The 21,443-nt window shown below is 41.5% G+C and overlaps 2 protein-coding genes across 5 annotated transcripts in view; one reads left to right on the top strand and one right to left on the bottom strand.

Annotated features, from left to right (window-relative positions):
* Nucleotides 1-5,202, top strand: part of PCYT1B (phosphate cytidylyltransferase 1, choline, beta) — a 98,749-nt gene extending 93,547 nt beyond the window's left edge. For all 3 annotated transcript variants that reach the window (XM_016121347.2, XM_016121346.2, XM_016121344.2), the window contains one exon: nucleotides 1,322-5,202. In XM_016121347.2, coding sequence (XP_015976833.1) covers nucleotides 1,322-1,534 — 213 coding nt within the window. In that variant the 3' untranslated portion in view covers nucleotides 1,535-5,202. The remainder of the gene's footprint in view (nucleotides 1-1,321) is intronic.
* Nucleotides 5,203-10,765: 5,563 nt separating this feature from the next.
* The window catches only part of PDK3 (pyruvate dehydrogenase kinase 3), a 71,364-nt gene continuing 60,686 nt past the window's right edge, over nucleotides 10,766-21,443 (bottom strand). For both annotated transcript variants that reach the window (XM_016121348.2, XM_016121349.2), the window contains exon 12: nucleotides 10,766-21,412. In XM_016121348.2, the coding sequence (XP_015976834.1) occupies nucleotides 21,382-21,412 (31 nt within the window). In that variant the 3' untranslated portion in view covers nucleotides 10,766-21,381. The remainder of the gene's footprint in view (nucleotides 21,413-21,443) is intronic.

Here is a 21,443-nt window from a genome sequence, read left to right as displayed (position 1 = left end):
TCTGTCAGCGAGTTCTGTTGGCTCTGCCCTCAAAATGTAGACAAACTACATACTGCATGATTCCAGTTAGATGACACTCTGGAGAAGCCAAAACTGTAGGGACAGAAATCAGATCTCTTGTCAGAGGCTAAGGCCAGGGGCGCAGGGGTGACTAGGAAGGGTCCTGAGGGAATTGGGTGGCTGCTAGAACATTCCAATAATTTGGTCGTGGTGGTAATCACAACTGTCAGCATTTATTAAAACTCATGGAACTGTACCTCTTTTTAGTTTTAAGTAAATTATATCTTAACAACAACTATAGGGGGGAAAATCATACTCTAACCATTTCTCACCATCCTTTTGGCCATCACCCTGGTCCGGGGCACCATCATGGTCTTGGATTCTTATTGCAGCGGCCTCTCCACTGTCCTCACTGCTTCTCTCCTTACTTCGCTGTAGTCTATTCCTAGCACAGCAGCCTGATTGGTCCTTTTAAACCGAAAGTCAGTTCGTCACCTTTTTCTTAGAACTCCAGAGGTAAAAGACCTCTGCAGAGTGAAGGCCAAAATTCTCACATGGCCACCAAGATCTTACATGACATAGTCCTTTTCTTACTTTTCCGGTGACCTCCTAACTGCCCCCCTCCCCGTATTCCCCTCCTCATGTAGGCGACCACTTGAGCCACTGTGTCCTTGCTCTTTGGATGTGAACTGCATATTCCCTTCTTGGGGTTCTCCATCTGGAATGTGCTTCCCCCTAATTTCCATTCATGTAGTCCCCTCCCTCATCTCTTTCAGGGCTTCGCTCAAATAGTACCTTCTCAGTGATGCCTTCTCTGACTACCCTAGTTATAATTGCAGCCCACCCGTCCCTTAGCCCACACCCCTCTTTTTTATTTGCTATCCTCTCTCATTCTATCTTTCTCACAGACTCTAGTTCCATCTGACATACCATATATTGTTCATTTTGTTTATTGTGTGATTCCTCTTTACATCCATGAGGACAGGATTCTTGTTTTATTTCCTACTACCCTTCTGGTCCTTAGGGCAACTATTTGCCTGGCCAATAATAGACACTCAAATTTTGTAGGTGGAGGAAAAGAAGGCATCAAGAGTGCCGGGAACCAGCAGCGATGGCACTCTTGTGTGTCAGCAACTCACTGTACCTCAATGTCACTCGGCTCCTCCCCAGAGAATCTTGGACAATGTGGGCTGAAATAGAAGTCTGTGTTTGTGGGCATAGGCGTTTGGGGGGTGGTAGCTCTCCTTCCTGCCTTTTCTTTCTGTTTCATTGCCATCTCAGATGCTCACTAACAGATACCTTCTCTCAAATTTCTCTCTAGAAACAGATGTTCCAGGAGAGGAGTAGCCGGATGCTACAGGCCTTGTCCCCGAAGCAGAGCCCTATGAGCAGCCCCACCAGGAGCCGCTCCCCTTCCCGCTCCCCATCGCCCACCTTCGCATGGCTCCCAATCAAAACCTCCCCCCCTTCCTCACCCAAAGCGGCCTCAGCCTCCATCAGCAGCCTGAGTGAGGTGGATGAGGACGAGAAGTAAAGGCTACTGGTAGACAAGAGCTGCACCACACAGGCTGGGGAGGAGGGTGGGGTCACTGAGAATGCCTGGGTGGTGTTTGAAGGGTAATAATCCAGGAAGCTGCAGCTCAGCAGGAAGACCCTGAGCTCTGCTAAAGTAAGGCTTTGGGACCAGCTCTCCCTCCATCTCCATTCAGCCCAAGACTTGGGCTCTGCATGGAGGTTTCCAGCCAGACAACCTATACAAACCTTCTTAGAGTCATCTAGAATCAATCTACTTTAAAATTCCTAAGGAAAGATGCAGAATCACCCCCCCCCCATAGACTTGCACCAAGTGAGGCATCTTCTACTCTAGTCCTTACACCTACCACTACCGAGTATACCCCCTGTGGAAGCGGCTGTTCCCACGACCTGCTACTTCCAGCTCCTAAGGCCCTGCACGTTGCCTCCTAGCACCCAAGCTCTGCCAAAGTTGTCTCCAATAAAAATAGTTGCGTTAGAAGCGAATTTCAACGTAAGTTTAGCCACTGAGACCTGATATTGCAACACATCAATTCTTTCCAGTTCCAGGAACATGGCGCATAGACAAAGCCTTGCTTTAGGCCAGATATGTTAAAGGTCACCCAGTGTGACTCTTAACTTCTTTATCAAAGGACAGTTTTGTCAAGGAGATCGAGCCACAGAAGGCCTAATGTGCTCCTGGTGGACTTTTTCATCAGTGGTTTGACTTGTTTTCCAAAAATTACCTTAATCTGTGAGAAATGCAACAAAGAAAAATGTCCTATCAAGAAAGAAAAGAGGAGCTGCTTTGCTTTGGCTCCAAGTTTAGCAGATAGTAGATATCTCCTGAAACTTCTCATAGAGGATGCTATTATGGAATGGCTTCCCCCATTTCTGACCAGTTAACAGTTTCATAGATCTCAAGCAACAGTTCGATGTACCAAACCACATAGTATACCAATAGGGGGTGCTACCTGCACACATCTTTTCTATGTACGCTCTAAACATGCCACTCAGGGTACAGATCGTATGCAATATGAAAATACGGTGGTGGCATTTTACAATATACTACTCTCCTGCTCTCTCCCTAATAACCCTGTTGAACTCCTTGATCTCAAGGAGTATCTGGTTCCCTTGTGATTTGGGAACTTTGTCAAAAGCTCATCCTGGATTTCTGTAGAAAGGCTTGTACCAACCAGGAAATTAGTATGTTGTTCTCACGGCCTGTCCTATTTTGGGGTGAAGGGAGACTCTGAAGAGTTTCACAGAGCACTATGGGAACCTCAGTTCTGAGCTTAGCATCTGAATGGTCTGGGGAGTATTATAGTTATTCTTGGCCCTCAGTTTGTCAAATGAGATGTAGACCTGGAGCACTCCTGCTGACATGTTTGAAGTTACTATCCCCTCATCACAGGTAGGAAGTGAGCAGGTAGAGCGAAGGTGTAGAACCACACTCTGGTAGGAGAGGCATTGCCTGGCTGTCCCAGTAAAGCCAGAGACAGAACTGGGGCCTGACTGAGCAGTGACCCAAACCAGCAACTTGTTTGCAGAGCCCAGCATCTCTTGTGACAGAAATACCCCTTTTCTAAGGCCTTGGGAACCAGCCTTCTGAGTGACAAGTGGGGCAACCAATGAAGGAAGGTGGCATGTCTTTCCCCCTAGTGTTGGGGTCAAACTACCTCCCTGCCCACCTGGAGATGAGTGGTGTTTATTGGGAAGCAAAGCCATGAAGCTAAACTGGCTTAGAACCTCCTTGTTCATGGCACTTCCTCCAGAACTCTGTTGAGCATTCATGTGGGACAGAGAGCTGGCATTAACATGGCATATAAGAAAACTTTTTGCAGTTAAGGCCTAGAACATTGCTCCACTGGGAGAACAAAGCCCCATTCTACTGTGCCCATTATTTTTCTCTGTCATACAGCCAGGACAAACTAGGCATTTAAGCCTATCACTTCAGTTGGGTGAGACTTATAGCAGTGAAAGGATGAAGAAACCAGCTGGGCAAGACAAGGTGGTGAGAACAAAAGAGTAAAAGGTGAAAAGGTACCAGGAGAGAGGAAAGGAGGCTAAAGTAAATCTGAAACTATTTCAGGACATCATTTGTAGGGGAGACTCTTGGGAAGCCCTTTTATGTGCTTACTCCATGGTGCAGGGCAGATCCACTTTTGCCTGAATCCTGCTCTGAAGCAAATAGCATGGGGTCGATGCATCAGGATCATTGTTTGTAGGCCCTATACATCATACTGACAGGTGCCACGTATGTGACAGATTCAGTGCCATCATGGCTGCCAGTTATGGGAAATGACCAATGCCTGGGATAATCCAGGGATGGGCCAAAACAACCAATGGGTTCTAAATTTCACCGTATGTCCCCTTCCTGACCATAACAATACCTCCCCATTCTCCTAAGGTTACAAGACTACTGAGAAAGAATGGGGTGGGGGGAATTCTACAACTCAACTTTTGATGATTGGCCAGTTTCTTTCACCCCCTCCTTTTCAGGAGGAGATGGGGTTGTTCTGCTTGGGCCAACCAGTTAACAGTAATGGCCAAGAGTGAGTGAGGCAGTAATGAGAGATGTAGGAAGTATGACACAAGCTTGGGGAGGCCAGCAAAAATGACGAAAAGCAAGGAAGGATTCTTTTGCCCTAGAAAGGCATGGAAGCTCCAGACTGAGGACGAAAAGACACCATTTAGGGTGGTGGAAGGATTCAATGAAGATGGGCAAAAACAGGGCTGAAAAAGGGTGAGGGTGGCAGAATATTCACTCTCTGTTCCAAGTGTCACCCAGTAACAGATAAAGTCAGGCTTCCTTTCACAACACCTGAAGTCAGTGGGTCCCCCTACCCCTTAGATTCCCCATTTCAGCACTGCTCCATTAGCTGCCATACCCTCCTCCCGGGGACCCTGAAATCAAATATTCACCTTTCCACCAGCTAAAAACACCAGGGGGACTTGTAATATCGGTCACATTGAATGGCCCATTTGTGGGAAGCTAGCTCCCCTGTGCCATCCGGACCTTTCAAGGTAAAGGGAACCAACCTCAAGAAGTGGCCCTGAGACTAAGTCTACCTTCTGCTCTGCTCTGTGGGGGAAAGGACACAGCCGTGGGATTGCAATCTTTCTCCACACCTTAGGCTATGGTTACTGTGAGTCCATCCTTGGAGGGAGGGATGGGAAAATTGTGGGTTTGTTTTCCCTCCATCTTCAGGCCTTATTCGAGCATGCAGCCGTATCCCAGGACGAGATGCAAGATGGCACCACAAACTCAGCTGAGTCAGATGAGCCAGAATGGAGCAGAGACATTCCTGTGCCTCAGGCATCCGTTCAGTGCTAGTCTTGGCCCATTGGGTTTTTTAAAAAGAGAATAAGTTCAAGAGGCATTTGCAACTTGTACTTCTCTCTAGACTTTAGTTTTTTGTTGTGTCACTACAATGTGTGCTGGGACAAAGCCATAAGAAGAGCATACGTACTTAAGACTGCTGTACATATGAGACAAGACGACAATACGCGTCTGGGTTAAAGCACGACCTTATGCCCAAGCAATCGCTCTGGTGCTGAATAACGCAAACTACTGGAATCAGCCGTCATTCCCACCCCCACGCCTATCCCGGCTCCAAACCCACTCCTGCTCCCAAATGGAACACGGCATTCCCAACCTGTTTATAAATAAAGAGATGCAGAATTGCACTTCTGCTTGTTGTGTTTCTTTAAAATTTACTCGACGTGGCAAAAGGCACATGTAGCAGCTACCCTGGCTCTGCCCAACTGCGTCCCCAGCACTTACGGATGGGGCAGTGCCTTGGAGTTGCCGAAGGGCCCACACCTCACTTAAAACCTAGCTGGAATGAACGCACCTGGAGGAGAGGTCACTTGGGGAGCCCAGTCAGGACCCTGAGTTGTACACGCCCCTGCTAATGTGCTTTGTGACCTTGGCCAAACCATTTAACCTCAGTGTCTGATTCTGTAGAATGAGAGGTTGGAGGAAATGGTTTTGAAAGCCTCCTGTGCTTGTAAAGGTGTCTAAATGTATGAGGCAGCCTGCATTGTTCCTAAGCTTCTCCAGTTATGATGCTGTCACTGCGCGACCATGAGGAAGTGCTTACCTCTCACTGAGTGGGAACCTGGAGAGGTGGTCAGCCAAGCCCCTGGAGCCTCCATAACTACCAGCACCAATGGCTGGTTTCACTCTTCAACTGCTATAAGCTCTTGGGCTCCACTCACCTTTCTTATACCTGACAAATGGTTTTCACCTGTACTGAAATGTGAGCGAGCAGCCATTTTGACTACTTTTCCATCTTTGGGGAAAAGCTTTGATCAGCTGGAAGTTGATAGATGGCAGTGGAGGCACTAAATCAGGATCCCAAACGTCAACAATTAAGAAAGATGCCGATGTTCTGACAATTGCGTGCATGCCCTCCACTAGCTGAATTTAGTAGCTTCTATTAACTCCATCTGGTGAGGGTTAGTTATTTGAAATGACAACAGTTCTAACACTGGCCATGGTTCCAGAAGAACAAAGCCATGCCTGCAGTCAGCAAGGGAATTGATTTAGAAACAGAAAACCTGTTATTTATAGACCATATTACTTGGCTTTGCCACACAAATCAAACACATTCTTGACAGATTGTATTTAGAGTAACAGTTACAGGTTTCTTAAGAAATGTTTTCAAGGGACAATCGGTTCTATAGCATAACAAAACAAGAACTCTGATATCTGCGCCAAAGATAATTAGCCTTTGTTAATAAATACAACCCCTGGGATAAAAAGATACACTCAAAAATGTTTACACACGCAAAAACCACATAGGGTCCTCTTGTATTGGAGTTGTCATTGGCTATTGGAGTCGAATGTTTAGGTGACTTCTCCAGGTATTCAGCAGGAGCTATTAGTTAAAAATACGGCCACGAGATGCTTTTCAGACAAAGGATGACAGTTCATAAGCATGAAAGTATATCCAGTGATCAAATTATTTAATAAACCATCAAGTAAAAACCAATAAATGCCGGCAAAATCTGAAAATATCGCTAAGAGCATGAATATCTGTAGGTGCTAATTGATCATTATTTTAGGCTCTTCTGCACTGCCATAAGTTATATTCTAGAAAAATCTCAGCTGCAGTTAACCAGATGTGGGAAACTTGAGGAGAATGGTCAGAGTAGGGTTGACTTGTATTGTCACCTATAAGCAATTTTTATTCTCCTCACCTTCATTATCTTTCTTGCGGGCTGGGGAAAGGAATTGATCTACAAGGCTATTCATAAACACCGAGTTCTGATGGAGAGATTAGACATAACTAAAATATTTGATATATAACCTTCCATTTTAAAAGAATTAATGGAGCTGTATCTAAGTTGGGATATTTTAACCTTTCCACAGGGACCTCTTCAACTTATACTTGCAAATGAACTTGCCACTTTGAAATTTCCAATTTCAAAGAAAATCTGTCTTCTTCTGTCGTGCACGTGGCAGGACATGAATCATTGTATAGCTTGAGGAGATAACCAGTCTTTCTTGTCTGGTAATCATGTTTCACTGGACAGATGTTGACAAGATACTATTTACTAGTCTGACCACAAATCGACATGAACACAACTAAGCAATTGATTCTTTTTGTATTGGTTTCTAGATCTGGTACCCAGTGATTAATGATAGATGAAAGATGTCGGATTGGTGTATATTAGTTTCCTGTTGCTGTAACAAATTTAGTGGCTTAAAATAACACAGATTTATTATTTTACAGTTCTTGAGGTCAGAAGTCCAAAATGGATTTTACTGGGCTTAAAGTGCAAGCAGATTATGTTCTCATCTGGAGGTGCTAGGAAAGAATCCATTTTCTTGCCTTTTCCAGCTTCTAGAAGCTGCCTGTATTCCTTAGCTCATGGCCACCCTTTCCATCTTCAAAGCCAGCAATGGCCAGCTCAGCCTTTCTCACATCACATCACTCCACTCGAACACTCCTGCCTCTCTTGTACTCATGATTACATTGAGCCCACCTGGGTAATGCAGGAAACCCTATATTAAGTTCATCGGCAACATCAATTACTTCTTACCCTGTAATACAACATATTCCCAGGTTCTGAGGGTTAGGATGTGGACATCTTGCGGGAGTGGGGAGCATTACTCTGTCTACCACGAAATGACTGAAGACAGTGGTCAGAAAACTTTGGTCTTTTTTCCAGATTCTGACAGAGTCGAGGAACAGTAACTCTGATGCAGACAGATTCGTGTCCTCTTTTAAACATTCCTACATCTACTTGTGATAAACCTGCTTAAATGTTTCTTTTAAGTCTTAACACCCACAAGAGAAGCATGGAGTGGGTAAAATGTAAGATATATGACCCAAATGAACATGGGAATTGGTCCATGAGGGGAGGAAGTGTTAGATCCTCAGCTCATGAACACAGAACCATGGCTGGTACAGAAGGAAGTTTAAGAGCTCCTCTCCCCCTGTTCTCTGTGCATACCATCCAGTTCATATTTGGCTATACCAAGATGACAAGAAAATAAAAAAGTAGCTAACCAAAGTCTTTGATCATTGGACACGTCCCTGCTGAAAAAAGACCAGGAATACAGATTCTGGCTTTCAGGCAGAATCTGTTTCCTTCCTATTCTCCCTGTTTTTGTTGTGGTTGTTTGTTTTGTTTTGTTTTTATTTTGTTTGGTATTTGTTTTGGTCTTTGAACATTGACCATAGTCGGTTTAAGCTGGGACTCATTTCCAGCTATCCAGTATCAAGTTACTCCATATTCCCTTATAGAGTAACTTATTTTCCCACTGTGGCCTTTGAATTGCATTTTAACTTAAGGGCTTTCAGATGTTCCTGTCTCAGGCATTCAGTAAACATTCGAGTGGGATACTAGGTGCTAGGGACACAAAGAATAAAGAGGATGCAATCCCTGTCCCCACCCCCATTTCAGTTCAGTAGCTTGACTCTCAACTTGGGTTTCTCCAGACCTGTGACATCGCTGAGCTCTTGATGAACAGTCCATGTTTCCAATTCTGCCAAATAGAATTTGATGATGATTTTACTAACGTACTAATTTCACATTATTTTATTAATCACTTTGGGGTGGGGTGCTCTAACGTTCCCAAAGTGCAAAGATTGCCAATTCTTACTCAGATTGGGGGGAAACAGGTAAAGTAGATTTTAAAAAGACTTTCTATTTAGTAGAAACCACTCTTGGAGAATGCTAAATGGAGAGCCTGACAATATCACCCCTTAGCTAGGCCTATGAATAGTAAGGCCTTAACAAACAGGTGTGGGCCCTCGCCTGCAATAGTTGAAACTCTTCCATTTGGACAGAGCTGTTTTATGGATGAGATGGGCATTCAAGGTCTCACCCTAAATTCTTTGATTGCAGGGTGGCTGATAGGCCTCTCACCTGAATAATAGGGCATTATTTGCCCTCATAAACTGTTATTTTGTTACCAAGTGAAGCTCTAGGAAAAGAGCAGTTTTCACATAGGAAGTTATGTTCCAATTATTGTGCTAAGGTGACAACAATCATCTCTAATGTCAGAAATAATTACGCTATTAAGCAATTACTAAGGAACTGTGGAAAGCTTCTGCATCCATCACTGTTGTTGAAATTATTAACGTGTTTATTTTGTTTAAGGACTGGCAAATTCTGTTTGGACAGGAATGCCAGCAAATACAAGTAGCATTAGCTTTAGCTTAGAGTTTCTTGCACAAAAAGAAACAGAAAGGCTGCTTAGTTGCCCTAGATCCAAATCGACAAGGCCTTTTCTCTCTTTTAAGAATTTTCCAATTATCTGTTAAAAGGAACATCAATAAAATGGCAAGGATCTTAAGCCTGCTCTGTGCTAGGGAGACAGGATTTGCTGCTGCCAGCATTCTAGCTAGTCTCAAAGGCTGGTCAATAGTTTAGACCTTATCAGTGGTTTTCAACCCTGTCACACATTAGAAGCCCCTGGGGAACTCCTTCCCAGAGACAGTCTAATGGAACAGATCTGAGTAGGGCCAAGGACTCGGAGATTCCAACTTAGCCAGGCTGAGACCCTCTGGGCAATAGTTAGTATTTCAGCTCACAAAACAAAGTGAGCCTCTGAGAGAACTGGATTCAAAGAGGTGAACGATCAATGCCTTTTATAGCAAAGATAAGAATTGATCTGCCATGTAGCAATGACAGAAAAAGATCTAAATATCATTTTATTTCCTCATCCCAAGAGAGACTATTATGTTGACAAAAGTGTCATCAATGGGCAGAGGGCAAAAAATTCATTTAAGATCAACACTTAGAAATGACAAGGGTACTGTTAAGCACCCAGCCCAATGACTGGTGAAAATGGTCACTGGATGTTAATTTAGAAAAGCTTCAATAGCATGTAATGGCTGTATATAGCTGTACTGTCCAATTTCGTAGCCACTAGCCGCAGGTGACTATTTAAATTTAAGTTAATATAAATTAACAATTCAGTTTCTCAGTTGAACTAGCCGTATTTTAAGTGTTCAAGTGGCTAGTGGTGACCATATTGGACCGCGGAAATAACATGCTCATCATCACAGAGTTCTAGTGGGGACACTGGTCTACAGAAACCCTTCCCAGAGGGAGCCCCGCCTACACACCTTATGGTTTCGTGTCCTGTGATCAAAGAGCATGTCTGTATGTAACTACGAGGTGAAGAGCTGAAAATATCAGCAGATAATCATCCGTAGACATGCATTGTAGTCATTGGAAAGAATTTGAAACGCAGGACAAGGACAGAAAAACATACACTGAAGTGCTATGCTCTGTAGCAGCTTCACGGAACCACAGACTCTTGAGCTAGAGAGTCTCTTTCGGGGCCTCAACTGTAGTTACTTTATGATTTTCAAAACAGGCCAGGAGTGGCTGCTACGAGAAAGCTATCTATCCCCTAGTTATGAATGACGTGTTAGCACAGTGGCTGACTTTCGGCATAACACAGATGTCCTGGCTTGGACAACATATTATATGGTCCTCTTTCTCCCATCCATGAACCATATTTTGAAAAATACTGCTATAACAGCTTACCGTTAAGCAGCTCTTTTATTTTGCCAAAAGGATGTTCCCAAAAAAGATGAGCTCAATGTTCCCTGCTACATAGAATCCACATAACCTATTTTTCCTTTGATCGATCACATCCTTTGTCCATTCGCAGTAACTTACAAAGGTGTTCATGTATTGAATTTTAGAAACTGCTCAAGTAGAAGGTGAAACTTACAGGCGATGGGATGAGAGCTCAGGAAAAGACCACACTAAAGCACAATGGATCACAACTACCATTTTATTGTTTGATGATTGTGGTACAGAATTGTCCACATGCTCCTGGACTAGTTTGGCTAGGACACACACCACGGATGGCTCCACAACTTATGGGGAACATTATCTGAGCCACACACACACTTCTCTGGTCATGTTTTTCCAACAATCTCAACAACAAAATACTTTTCTCCATAGAACATGGAGCAACGAATTACCTTGAACCAAAGTCATCCTTCACTCATGACAGTGTGTTCCAGCTAGGCCACAGAACAGCACACAGCACGAGGGGGCCGGGCTTCACTCTGTGAATCACAGGACCACTCATGAGCACTGGACACGCATGTATACTTATCACTATAACTAAGCTGACAGATGCACAAAGCGAACCAGGTCAGATTTGGACTTCTAGGTACAAACATTATAATGAACTTGTATTTCATACATAATTAATATTCTTCTCTTGTGAAATCAGCTATCATTCCCAGTTTAGACACTGCTTTTATGAGTTACAGAGTTATGAAAAATCGGCCAAGCAAGTAACTTTACATTAAAACAGAGTGTTAAATATGTCCATGACGGTATATTTTACTCCATGTTGACTCTTCTTATTTGGTTTAAGCATTTCTTAAGTATTCACAAGTTGCATTCTAAATCTGGGAAATATTTACGTTGCCCGCACTTGTGTACTTTTGTGAGGATGTGAACTTAGAACAACAGATGGTGTGATATGTATATAAACCCGAAGCAGCAATTACAACCTCAAATGACACCAAGAACTCGGCAGAGATTAGAGTTAGCCAGAATGCTAAAGTGGTATGTTCCATTCTTCCGAAACCTGTCACGTCGTGCAGAACAGACTCAAGTACAACTCCAGTTTTTATCAGAGTGTAGCATTCAGTTCTAGTGTGGTGCAGCATGAGAAGAGGGCATAATAATTGTAACAAACATAACAGAAACAAAGGCGGAGGCAATATAACTCGATTCCTCCAACATTGAGTAAAGTCAACTTAAATTTTTTATATACTCAATAATTGACATTTTCTAGGTAAACCTTGCCTTGACTGTCTACCAAGAATCAAGATACATTGAGTTTGGTCTAGTTTTAAAAAAAGAGTTTTAAGTATATGCACAATCTATTGGTCAAATTCACATGCCAGCTGTAACAGAAACTTTTAAAAGTGAGAAGCAAGAAACTGAAGGACTTTTATGCGATACTTTCCCCAGTAAGTTACACAGGCAGCTAGAGAAAAGGGAGCAGATACAGGATCTCGGCGAGCCCCTTCTATTTTATCTTTTAGACTGGTTATGACAGACAGCCAGGCAAAGTCTGCCTCCTGCCGGCTCCTCTGAAGTCTGCCATTCAGCCTGGTCCCTCTTCAATGTCAGGCAATTTCCAGTGGTTTCAGACCCCTATAGTTATAGGCTTTTGCTGTAATTATTTTAAAACATTTGTTCTCATTAAACATGTGGGATAGTAACCTCAGAAGTATTTTAGATAAAGGCCTTAGACCAGTTCTTAATGTAAATACGGTGCCTTTTAAAATACTGATCGAGGTTTCCCACGGTTATAAAAGCTCGAATGACAAAAAGAAATAAAATTTATAAGAAAGGGGTGTCATGACATATTATAAACAACAACATAACATTTTATACTCATCCTACCTGTTCTGGCAAATGCTCCTTGTCACACTACATTTAGTTAGCATGGCAAAATGGCAAATGAGTTTGACTTCCAATCAGGTTGAACTTTTGTAATTGCCTTTTTAATGCCTAGCACACATGAAGAGCCAAAAGAGATTTACAACTGAATGTTAAGATTCTTTTTATATTCTCTCAAAAAGAATCTCAAGAATATTTTAAAAGATTAAGTGGTTCTGGTATTAATATGTATTCTATTCTAAGTTTGCCATTTTCAACCAATTTGGAAGGCAAAGATGAACTGAAGAGCTGTTAAACCAGTCATAAGTGCCAGAGTTAAACATTTCTTTACTTTGCTAACTGTAGGGCGAACATACTGCTTACAGTATATATGATCTTTAACATTCATGCTGTTTTAGCCTGTTTGCAAAAATTATGCACAGAATTCAAATTAGCAGGCCACTTTTAGGTTGGCAAAAGTTAGAATTATTTAATAGAATGTTCTTGTAAAAAATTTTATTATCCCCTAACGATTCAATTCCAATGGGAAACAGAATCCACATTGAAAAGCTAAGAAGCAAAATTACCAAAGAAAATAAAATAGCAGGGTTTTTCTCTCTACAAAAATCTCAGATAAGCATTGAGAAAGAGATCTTTGTATACCTACTAAACAAAGCACACTTGAGTGTCATCATGAAAAAGCTTAAAGCACATAGAATCTGAATGGTAATAAAGGCGAGGCTCAAGTTTCTTGGGAAATCTTGTGTTCCTGAGATGACAGTACTTTTGAAACTGTAGCTCTAGAAATTTAGACGAGACCTATCAAATCTGAACACATCATGACAGAGTTTCAGAAATTTTCATGGGGATTCTTATCAAAGGCTATTCCCTGAGACATGCAAGGGCAGTGAACATGTAATTCTTTGAGTACAAACAAATATAACATATAAAATCAATTTGATCACTTTACTTCTCCCTTTAAAGAAATTGCTAAAATAAAAAGATTTATCATTATAGTCTAGACTCTTATGTTTTACCTTTCTTTAAAAATTTCATTTCATTTATCGAAAGGCCAGGCACGGTGGGATGCTTTCACTCTACTACATTCTCTCTTTTACATTCATTCTCTCTCTTAATACATCTCTTAAAAGATCACTTCTTTAAAGGTACAGAAAAATACAGTTCCTACAATTGAAACAAACTTAGTAGAATCCTAAAATAATTAGTTGCAATTTAAAGAATACAACTGTAATTCTTCACTTTTGGAAACCATAACATGTAAAAGTTAAGCAAACTTAATGAACTCCTAAAATGATTAGAACTTTTAAAAAATGCAATTACAGTTCTGTACTTTTGGAAAATGTGAAAAAAAATCCAAAATCTCTCTCTATATAAATTAAAGCTCAAGCCATGGAATTCAAAATTTAAATGATTTACATAATCTACTATACTTTATGTTTTTTTAATAATTAACCTTCCTGAGAATGATTTTGTTCTCCTTGGTGTTTGCTCAACTAAAGTGCTTAATAAAATTTCTACAGAATATATTAGCGTCTCCAAAGATGAATATTATTTTGAACTGCAATCTGACAAAAATCTAACTACATTTAATTATGCTTGATTAATCCAAATGTCACTGAAAGATTTATAGAACACAGAAATATTTTTCGGGTTAAATTCATACTCTTTTCACTGTAAATTTCCTGGATCCAGTATTACCCCAAATCTTCTACTCAGGTCTCTAACATTTAAAAACAATCTCATAAAAAAATAGTCCAAACTGAACTACGAGACTCTACACATCAAGCTCTGATGCTTATCATTTTCAAGAGAAATGCAGACTCTACACAAGATCAAAATCACCACTTTAAATCAGGAGGTGTGCTGTCCCTGAAGAGTCGCCAGTGTTGGGGAGAGAAGGACACAGAACTGGGAAGTCAAATACTGCTAGGGACTTATTAACACTGCGAGGATATTAATGCAAGAAAGTGGTGGTCTTTCTTTTAACGCAGGCACTTAAACTGTATCAGACATTTGGAGACTTTCAGGAGTGATGCCCTAAAGTGCTGTTATTTATATGAAAATAAGCCGATTAAAAAAATGACAAATTGGCCCTACCTATGGGAATGAAATGCATTCTAGCATCCCATCTCGTTCTCTATCATTCAGCTCTACCTCCCACAGGTGACCAGACAGGCAGGTATCAGAAAAGTGGTGATGTGTCCACTGTGGCTTTGCTGTTCCGTCCCAAGGAGCTGGACAGCCAGAGAGAGCCACGTGTGTTACGAGTAGCAGCCTGTGTCTCAGCCACACTGACCCTATCATTGGGATCATGGGCAACTCAGGTCCCTGTTTTAGAGACAGATGGAAGGCAGAAACAAAGGTTTCTCAAGGATTCTATGACCACAATATTATTGTCATTTTACTTTCTTCATTGGGGGGGCGGGTAACATGGCTAACACCAACCTGCAGACCTGAGAGGGAGAGAAGGAAGCTTTCTTGCATAACCCTTCCCTCCACCTCTAACATCAGTTTGGAAGTGTTAATGAGGGTTTCTCCTGACAAGCAGCTATTTTAACTCCAGCATCATCATCCAGGTGCTGTTAAGTGGGAAGCTTTTATTTAAATAATGATTTCTGAAGTCCTAAAAAGATACATCTGGAACTGCCATAATTGCATTGGTTATGAAGAAACAGCAGCCCGTATCATTCAAGGAAATTTGATTGTAAAAGCCAGCTCCTCTCACCTGAGCACGACTCCCCATTGGTCAAGGAGACAATGAAATGCAAGGAGTTCAGTCCACTCTGTCTACCCAAAGCTGCAGTACAGAGTCCTGGCAGGGTCCCCTGCAGAGCCATGCACAGAGCCAGGCAGGGAGGAGAGACTCCAAAATCAGATGACTAGATACAAAGGTGAAAGGACTCAGAAATCATCAGCACTTCCTCATGTAAGGAACACACCTGTCCATGATGAAAACATCTACAGGTCCCTGTATCTCCCTTTATTCTTCTCCATAGCACTTATCTCCCAAATGTCCTAGAAACTTCCCTTGTTCTGTGTCTCATTTGTCTCCCCTACTAGAATGTGAGCTCCACGAGGACTTCCATCTGCTTTGATCACTGCCACGTGCCCAGCACTTAGCAGTTTCTAGCACACCACAAATGCTCACTATTATTTAAATGGAGGAATGAACATGGCTTTCTTTGACATGACTCCTCAGTCTACCACTTTCACTTCCTTCGTCCCTTTCACGTGGATATGTATTCAATTCTCCATTTCACACGAGGACAAAAACAGGGCAAAGACTGACATTAGGGGAAGGCACGGCATAGCGTGGAGTTTGGCGCACAGAGCCAGGCTGTCTGTCACTCACACTCATTGACCGTTATTCTAGGCCCAGAAGGGGAGAAAAGTTTGCCTAGTGGAATATATTGGCCACAGAGAAAAGGAGGATTCAGTCCTTCAAACAAGCCAAATGAATCCCCCGACCCACGATCCACCTATCAATGCACTTTTGAAACACTACCTTGTTTGCTTCTATAGTAGGTCAAGACCTATAAACTATCTCAGTGCACGTGCATGAATAACAGATAGAATCCTGATGAAGACTTAACTCTTTTCTATTAACGAACCAGTTTTTTAAATGAGTTGATTGAAAAGACAGGTAAGACAACCTATGCCACAGTAAATAAAGTTCTCCGTGGGGCAGTTTGACTAGCAACTTGTTAATAAAAAATAGTTTAAACTTCTCTTGATAACACTGATTATGTACTAGTTTGAAATATTCTATCATGTTTAATTAATACGTCAATGGCTGATAAATTATGTTCATTAAAATGTCACATTTCTTACTTTCAAACCAGAAGGTACTGATATTTCTAATTGATGGAAAAGAAACCTGAGTTAAAAGTTATCTTTCTACAAAGAATAAGCAAAAATCCTGTATTGATCAAGTTATTAATGATTCTTTCCTGCTAATAATATTGGGTCCTTATGTTTACTAACATAGATTATGATTATCTTAGTAATTAATATTGAAGCACCTGAACCACTGGGAAAGAACGCAGAAGAAATACAAGTTTGCTTTAAGTGCTCCTGCCTTTCAATACACATGCCGTCCAAAAACTGGAAAAGAAGCTGTCCATAATGAAATAAAAGCTATCACTCCATACTGAGGAGTACAGGGGAAGTGTCTGACAGATACAACGAAGTTGAGGATTAATCAAAAGAGGATTCCTGCATTTACCAAGCAGGCCACAGTTGCTGCGCCATTCATGAGTGTTCCAAAGGACTCTACCAATCATTTCTTCTTACAAGGAGAAGCTGAGCACACACCACGTGGGCACACATCTCCAGAAGCAAACCTAAGAGCAGAGGTTGAGATCTCAGGTGCAGAGGAGAAAAACCGTAACTCAGGAGCCACTCGCACAAAATGCCGACTACAGAAAGTCCTCAGTGTCGTCAATAGGTTCTTAGACTTCAAATGAAACAACATATAACAAAACCAATTTTACCACAGACTAATTGACAGAAGCAAATTAAGTTCCTACAGCATGTCATCAACATTATAAAAAAATGACATTATTCAAGACCTGCTGTACATATAATCCAGCAGAGCAAAAGTATGAGCCCGCCACACTCCTGCTGGCATGACATCTAGTGGGAATGAGGAACGTCAAGGGAAATCCCTCTCCCCCAGTGGGACCTGGCACTCCAGGGCAGAGGATTCCATAGCTTCCATGAAAGGCACTCAGAGACAACATGTTCCAAGGAGGCTTTGCTTCATTCCTTATTCTCCCCTATCCAGAGAGCATAACAAAAAACAAAAACGGCTGCGCCACTACAACCCATCAAGATCTAGCCTTATAGTTCAAGTGCTAAGCTGATCATTCAAATGCTTCTCACTTGAAAAAGGAGGCATCAAGAAGGATTTATCTGTACTTTTCTTGGTCAGATAGAGCTGGTCCCATGCCGACAAATAATAAACAGGAAAAGTCATCATGATACTGTGCAACAATATAAGAGTAAAACAACACAGAAGAAAAGAAATGAAAAAAGCAAAGGACAAACACACTCTGGAAACAGAATGATTTCAGAAAACCAGGAAATGTAGACAACACAGTTCAGCCTCCAAAGAAATGAAATAAGGGGCCAACGAGGACAACATGATGAGAGATAAAAGCTGGAAGAGCTAAGGAAAGAAACAGATAAAAAACAAAACCATAACAGAAGTGAAAGCCACATTGCAAGCATTGAGGCCTAGAATCAACACTATAGAAAACGGAGTCAGTGAAATGGAAGGTTAAAAGCTGAGAGAGAAATCATACAGCAAGAATAAAGACAAGATGACAGTGATTGAAGGAAAGATAAATGGGATGGACAGAAATGAGAGCCCATACCAAGATAAACTATTGAAGAAAACAAACTGATAAGGCATGCAGTAAGGCCTGAATGTCAATATCTAATGCTCACTGCAAACCAGAAAAATCCAATAGACAGCTGTCAACTCTGAGATACACTCAAATGAAGTTACTGAATTCAAGGATAAACAAGAAATCACAAGTTCCCCAGGGCGAACTAACAGGTCATCTACCAAAGAGGAAGAAAGGACTCAGCCTTCTCAGCACCACCGGACACTACAAGACAATAAAGTGAGGTCTCCAAAGAATCGAGAGACAAAGGATGTGACCCAAGAATCTGAGAGCCAGCCAAGTTACTGAACATAAGGAACAGTAACAGTTACATTTGTAAGTATGCAAGAAAATCCAAATGATGCTGTAACCTGGTCCACCAAAAGATGAAAGCATCAACTCTCAAATGTGGAGCCTTTGTCTGAACGGGCTGGCAGTGAGCACTGAGTTCAAACATAGAATTAAGTCGAAATAACTCTAGTAATTACCTACGGCTATACCCTTTAAGTTGCCTGTCTTCGTAGGTAAAAGTTGCCAAATCCATTTGATTATCTCCTCTAATTAACCATGCCAAAATGAAAACACACAAAAGAAAACTTCTCCTAAATGGAATTCTCTTGCACTATAGAAAAACTGTGGTTTCTATCTTTACCTTTGAGGGTTTCCTCAAGAGAGATTATGCTAATCGTCTGGTGCATTGCTGAGAGCACAGGCCCAGGAATAAGAAGGCCCAGCTACTCACTTTGGTTCTTCCATGCACTTACCATGCCACGTTGGCAACCATTGCACTGCTTTGTGACTCATATGAGAAACAGAGATAATACCTGCACGGTCCACCTCACAGCATGATAAGGATCAAATGGGATGCTGTATGTGAAAGTTCTTTGGAATCTTTAAGTAAGGCTATAATACTACGCCACTTGGTTGGTTGGAAAGGACTCTCTATATTAAGGAGTCACAAAATATTCAGAGACAAAGAGGATCGGAAGGCCCCAGTGGAACCATCCGTTTCCTTCTTTTCATTTCTCTACATCTTAAAAGTCATTGTTTAGCACTGAAAAAGGGAATTCGGTCTTTCCACAGCTCCTGACCGAAATGGTTTTTAATCTGGAAACAAAGATCATTTAAGAACTTAGAAAGACGTTGCCTTCCACCCAAGGTAAATGTCTCTCAGTTTTCATTCCTTGATTCAACTAATGTTTACTAAGCACCTAGTGTGTGCCAGGCACTGTTCCAAATAGTCGACATGGCCTCCAAATATTTAAAGTCAATGAAAGGCAAACACAGAGGAACTGAGAGAACTCAATGAATTTCAAGGAAAAGAGATCAATGTCTATTTATATTCCAACTGGTATATAGAAATTTGATCATTTGCTTAGAGACAAACCCCATCAGCCAGCCAGAGAATCATGTTGAGCCAACAAAAAGGATAAATGAATACTTAGGGTCACTAAACTGTGCGAATGCCAGGTGTTCCTGAACTCTCCTATGATTGCTTTGGCAGTTAAGTTAAATTCTTAATGCAGAAAACAAAGAAGCGGCAAGACTGTACTAGACTCAGATGAACAGGAGTAAACCAGAAAGTGTATTAGCCAAGAACTACCAATTAAGTCACTAAACTACTGAAAAGACTCTTTACTTTTGAAAAAGACCTGTGAAGGGAGGAAGATGATAGGATTTCCCCACACCATATTTTCCATCTTCAGTCTCTACATAGAGCTTGTTTTAAGGGCATAACGATCAATGGGCATGACTCAACCACAAAGTGAAACATTGCCAGTCCAATGCGGGAAGGAACACCTCCGGAATCTGTTGGCTTCTTCCCCTGACAGTGTAGCATACTTGAAAGTGTAAAGGAGAACGGTTGGAAATGGAGGCCTACGAAGGTACTCGTATACTAACATTTATAAGGAAGCCAAGGTCTTTAAATGTAAAGAACCATTATTTTTACATTTTTTACACTACTAGAAAATAATCACATGGAACAGCCCTGTCCCCAAGATATTGTGCCTCAGTCTCCATATGGACCATCTTGTCACCCCCATCTTGGAAGTACATTGGCCTTTTACCTATCTGAGTTCTCTGATGAGATCCTTCTAAGGATGGAAGAGGTGAGATCTTTGTAAAGATGAAGGGAATTACCACATAATGAAGTGAAAGAAAATCAGATTGAGCGGAACTAAGAAGCTGCCACCAACTCACATGCAGCTGGTCAGAACACAACTACCCAGGGAAAATTTCCCACTGTGATAGCAGTGGGGACAAACTGCACTGATACTGTCATATGACTTGGGCAAGAATAATACTTTACAAGTTCCAACTTTTAAATCGGTACACTCGGTACCTAAAAATTAGATGGAAATGTTGATATGGATGTTAAAAGAAGGCAGAAGTCAAAGTGGGTAATGTCCACGAAAAATTACAGTGAAGAGAAACGCCTTGTGGAGCCATGTAAGTTGCAGGATGTGATCGGGACTCTCAGATAGCTGCTTGTTTCTAACGGTAAACAGAACGGCTCCTGTTCCTTCACCCCAAGTCCTCTGCTAGTTCCAACCCTCAAAACGCAAAATTCAAAAGAATGTGAAAATCAGATCGGCAATTCCAAAACTGGCTAAAATTCATGAAAATGAGAAGTTATGAAGATCTAGGGCATTTTCCAAAATAAACTAGAAAGCACTTTTCCCTTCTATAGTCTAGTTTATAACTAGTGAAGAATATCACACGAGGACTTCCAATTCCTTAGAAAACTACAAAGGAATAGAATATGACAAAGGTGTAGTATCCGGCTAGTAAAATGTTTACGTAAGCATAAAAATTCCACTTCCAACTCATTATAAACTTGATAGTGACCAGAAGATAGTTTTTCACTTAAGATCTTTGAAACCAAGCAATTAAGTGAAAAATTCCAAGACGACTTTTGGAATGCTTTAATCGAAAGAATGGAAGTATACAAATGAATTTTAAAATAAAACCGATGCATCAAAGAATAAGATCTAATGCGAAAGTACCCACACCTCACACTGAGAATACAATCAGATGAAAGAAGGCAAAAATCTCAACCAGAGTGAGAAGGGATGCATATAAAAGAGGAAGGGCCCTGGGACTGAATTATCAAGACACACTTGGCTGATGTCTCAACCTCCCCAGGCTTATTCGGTGGTTTGGGACAAACATGGTGTTTGGCCACAAAGTGCAACAGTAGAGATCTGCTGTATCTGCAATGAGGGGGGAGCTTAGAATCCCGGGGAGATCGTAGAACTCAACTCGATGATAATGAGAGAGGTATGAGGACACGAGAGCACTAGTAAGGCTCTGTGCTCTCTTATGATGGGTGCCAGCTGAATAATAGCAACATACTATGAAAAATTGCTCATGTCACTATTTTAGTGGAAGGTCTTAAGTAGCTACAGGAAGGTTTCTGTGGTAAAGGTCCAGCTGGTACAGAGAAAATACACATTCAAGCACTGGAATAACTATGATGCCACACTCAGAGTTGGTAGAGGAAAGGAGCTCTCTCTGGTTGACTTGCAGATGATCTTTCTTCACAGACAGGACCAAAGTATTGAGTTCTCTAGAAAGTTCTATTAGTCTTCATCTTGTCTCTACAAAGAAAATAACAGGAATATCCATACT

Source organism: Rousettus aegyptiacus, unplaced genomic scaffold (genome assembly GCF_014176215.1).
Source record: "Rousettus aegyptiacus isolate mRouAeg1 unplaced genomic scaffold, mRouAeg1.p scaffold_m13_p_9, whole genome shotgun sequence".
Taxonomy (NCBI): Eukaryota; Metazoa; Chordata; class Mammalia; order Chiroptera; family Pteropodidae; genus Rousettus; species Rousettus aegyptiacus.
The sequence above is the reverse complement of the archived record's forward strand: the minus strand, read 5'-3'. Positions and strand labels throughout refer to the sequence as shown.